The sequence below is a fragment of the Corvus brachyrhynchos genome, unplaced genomic scaffold, assembly GCF_000691975.1.
Source record: "Corvus brachyrhynchos isolate BGI_N302 unplaced genomic scaffold, ASM69197v1 scaffold937, whole genome shotgun sequence".
Taxonomy (NCBI): Eukaryota; Metazoa; Chordata; class Aves; order Passeriformes; family Corvidae; genus Corvus; species Corvus brachyrhynchos.
Window position 1 is genome coordinate 50,816 of NW_008239090.1, and position 4,068 is coordinate 54,883.

Genomic DNA, 4,068 nt, shown 5'->3' on the forward strand with positions numbered 1-4,068 from the left:
GCAGGGCAGCCACGGCCCGGCTCCCAGCAGGGCAGGGAAGGCAATCTGGGGATCCTGGGGTTTTTCTCCGCAGAAGGAAAAGCAGCTGATGAAAAACAGCTTCCCTCTCTGGCATTTGGGGACCAACTGCCCACACACCCAGGTGATAAAAAAGAGTAGCCAGATGCGCCCCACTCCGTAGCCACCTCTTTTGTTTTTCTTAAGTACCCAGCCATTTGTCCCCCTAGCAACACATATGGGGAAAATTCCTTTAACAGGAAAAAAACCCAGGAGAGCTCCTAAAACCCCAACAAATGGTAAATGGGTATAATAATGATCAAAAGGGAAAAAACAAGTGATGCAAATTGCGATTACTCACCACCTGCTGACTGATGCCAGAACTCCCCTTCCTGAACCCAGATTGGGTGCCCTTCTGGGTAACTCCCCACAGTTTACATACTGGGCATGATGTTCTAAGGTGTGGAATATCCCTTTGGTCAGTTCAGGTCACCTGTCCTGGCTGTGCTCCCTCCCTGTTTCTTTTGTAAACCTCCTCACTGGCAGAGCATGAGACAAGGAAAAAAGAAGTCCTTGACTTAGGATAAACATGACAGCAAAAACCTAAAACATTGGTGTGTTATCAACACCATTCTCATTCTGAATCCAAAACACGGCACTGTAACAGCTACTGAGAAGAAATTAACTCTACTCCAGCTGAAACCAGGACAAACAGGAACCATATGAACAAATGGAGGAGAGAAGCCTTACAAGCAGCAGTGTCCTGACCTGCAGACTAAGGGAATGATATCTGTGTATTATATCAAAGAATGAGAAGGAGTGGGGTGATTAATGAGGTTGTATCAGATAGTGTAGGACCTGCACATGATGTAAATACTGTGGAATAAGGGGTGGAATGTGCTGGCTTTGACCAGGGTAGAGTTAATTTTCTTCACAGGAGCTAGTATGGACTAGTATGTTTTGGATTTGTGCAGAAAACAATGTTGATGACATAGAAATGTTTTTGTTATTGCTGAGTAGCGTTTGCACAGCATCAAGGCCTTTTTTGCTTGTCTGCTTCTGATTGTCTCCCCAATCCTGCTGGCAGGGGAGTGATCGAGTGGCTGCATGGAGCTTGGTTGCTGGCTGGGGTCTAACCTCAACACTTACTCAAAATTCTGCTCTTATTCACAAAGACCAGCATGAAGTTAAGTGTCCCCGAAATAATTTTGGAACTTGCTACAAGTTGGAAGAAATGAAACATCAAATTCCTGTCTCAGGGCTGTACAGCAACCAACTGTAACATTAGTGATCCAAGATGATCCTCAAGACTGCTTTTAGTATCCAGAAAGCAATTCTCCCCCCCTCCTTAACAAGGAAGAGGATAAATACCAGGTTTCAGACCACCATAATTTTCATCCTTTTAAAAGGTTAGATTTTAAAAATATCTCACAAAGAAAATAAATAAATTAAACATTAAAAAAAAACAGACAATTCTTTCACTCCAGGTTAACTGCAAGCACTTTTTCTCTCCTGAATGACAAAGCACGTGTGCTTTTAAATCTGATTGCTTCTATTCCTTGAAAAGCCACCGTTTCCATTATTTCAAGCAAATATATAAGCAAACCTAGGAACAAATCTAGAAGAAATTTAATTCAAAACCTAAGAGCAGTTCAGAATCTTATCTATCTTAGTTGGATAAGACAAAACACAGGACTGTACAAAGATCTCATATGCTTAGCTTAATGGTGTGCTGTGGATACAAAAATGCTGTTAGCAAGAAATTTTCCTGCTTCTTTCTAAGCCCGTGAGATACTTTTCTCTCTCACAGAAGATATTTGCAGAAGTTCTGTAAACTATGAACACCTGCGACCTTGTAGAACTATGTTTATGGTACAGTAGAAAAATATTTTGACAATGGATGTTTTAGGATTCTAGCCAATCACCTCAGGGGGGTGGCTGATCCTTTGTCCAATTAGACTATGAAGAAAAAAGTCTATAAAAGAGTTTGTAAAATAATTAAAGAAATCAATCATGCTGCACAATTCCTGCCTGCTGGATCTTCTCTCCTCCCTACGGCTGCAGCATACAGTAATAGTGTGCAACTATGAACAAGTACCAAAAAGTTGAAAGAAAAGTCACCAGAACTGGTCTAAAAATATCAGATTTAGGGGAACGTGTGAAGTAATAATCTGAGGTTCAGAACTGCCAGTATGAAGACCGGTTTAATTGATCAATTTGCAACATAAATGAAGAAGTACCACACGTGATCTACACATCTCTCCCATTAAATGAACCTAAAACCACAAGACATTTAAGAAACATCTGTCTCTGCACCTCCACAACTCCACATCTCCCCAGCAACCCCAACTCTAATCCACTGCGTGTTTACCATAATCGCTGTGCTTTGAGATAATTCTTCTTCTGTACAAACTGTTGACGCAGCCAGGGAAGACAGTCTGGATGAAGAGGGTAATGTCGATGTCTCCATGCCACTGTTCTCATTTAGAGCAGAAAGACCAACCATATGGTGTCCATTCAGTTCACTGGTTTTACTCTGAGCACAGGTCTGCAAAGAGCTGAGCAAAGTGCCATTGCGGAGACAGGTAGTGCTGTGGAAAGTGCTCATAAGCTTTGATGATTTTTGATCACTCTCATCGGAGTCAAGTTTAGGAAAGGACAGGGATTTGATGTTACTCACTGAAGTGATAGGGGGCAGGGAAGACAAGGACATATTTTCACAGTTTCCCAACTGTGGTAAAGTGATAAAGCCATTTGGTTTGTGAAGGGGTTTGAAGTCCAACGTAGCCCTTTCTATGGATGTCAGAACTTTCTCATCTTGCAACACAGACTCAGACTCTCCTTTGGGCAAAGTATTATCTAATAGCTGGGCAACAATTGGCCCAGTAGTACCAACATGAATTTCAAGGATATTTTTTAATTCTTCCTTATCATTGATAGTTTTTAATTCCAGTTTGTCAAAAGGGTCTTCTTCACATTCAAAATCAGCTGGGTTGAAGTCTGTGTTTGGATGAGGTGGACTGAGAACCTTTTGCTTTACAGCACTGCTGTTGGCTGGTGTGGGAGTAAGAATATTATTGTGCTGCAGGCTAGCGAGGATGGGGTTAATAGGAGGAGGCATGACTTCAGGGCAAGGTCCCTCTGAGAACCCCATTTTGGTGATGTCCTCTGAAGCTGCTTTTGAGTTTGCTAGTGCTTCTTCTGCCTTGTGTTCAGCTTCTCTCTGGGCCTCTTCAATTTTTTTGATATCTTCAGCCCACTCGATTGTTTTCTTTTCCAGTGAGAAGTCATACTGGCCAGGGGTGGAGGGGAAAGGAAAGGAGAAAAAAGATAAATTATCTAAGGATCATAGCCACTACTTCTAACAGCAACATAAGTAACAGAATAAGAGCTACATGAATTACCATGGACAGGCATCAATTTTTCCCAGCACCTCTTGTTTCCCAGCATATCTTGTCTGTAGGTTTACAGACTGTCAAAACTAAAAGACCTCAGAAACAGTTCATTTTGTCTCTAGCACTAAAACCTGTCTATAGTCTAGATTAAAGTATCATATTTTGTCTCCCTACACTTAGTTTTGCTATAGAGCTACTGATCATCTGTTGGAGGCTAAGGTGTTTTCTTTTTTTTTTCCTTTCTCTCAGGGAATTTTCTCCCATCTGTCACCTAAGAGGTAATAACGACCAGTACTTAAGAGAGACAAAAGAAGTGGCCAAGGTGGGGGGAATGGGTGCAGCTGGCTGCAGCCTCTTAGCTGAGGGGCTTTTTTTTGGAAGGGCAGAGATACCTCGAGATTTTGGCTGGAGGGTGAGGGGCTAGGCTCGGCTCCTCTCTCTCTCTTGCTCTCAGGATCAGAGGGGAACAGTTGAGTTGCTGCTACTGCGGGAAGAATTCGCTGCCACCTTGGAGTCCAGCCCAGCACCGCTTCTTTTTTACCGTGGGTAAGCCTCTGCTCGTAAGAGCAGCCAGTGAACTGGGACCTTAGTAACACCCGATCGGACTGGAAAGGACCCTCACCATCTACTTGGGTGCCTCAGGGGAAAAACCCAGGACCCCGATTCCCTCCCCCTT

The 4,068-nt window shown here is 42.9% G+C and overlaps 1 protein-coding gene across 1 annotated transcript in view; it reads right to left on the minus strand.

Annotated features, from left to right (window-relative positions):
• The window catches only part of LOC103619189 (ubiquitin-associated protein 1), a gene marked incomplete at its 5' end in the record, with an annotated part of 21,414 nt that extends 18,125 nt beyond the window's left edge, over positions 1-3,289 (minus strand). Inside the window, 2 exons of the mRNA XM_017739341.1 lie at positions 1,213-1,215; positions 2,369-3,289. Coding sequence (XP_017594830.1) covers positions 1,213-1,215; positions 2,369-3,289 — 924 coding nt within the window. The remainder of the gene's footprint in view (positions 1-1,212; positions 1,216-2,368) is intronic.
• Between the last annotated feature and the right edge of the window lie 779 nt (positions 3,290-4,068).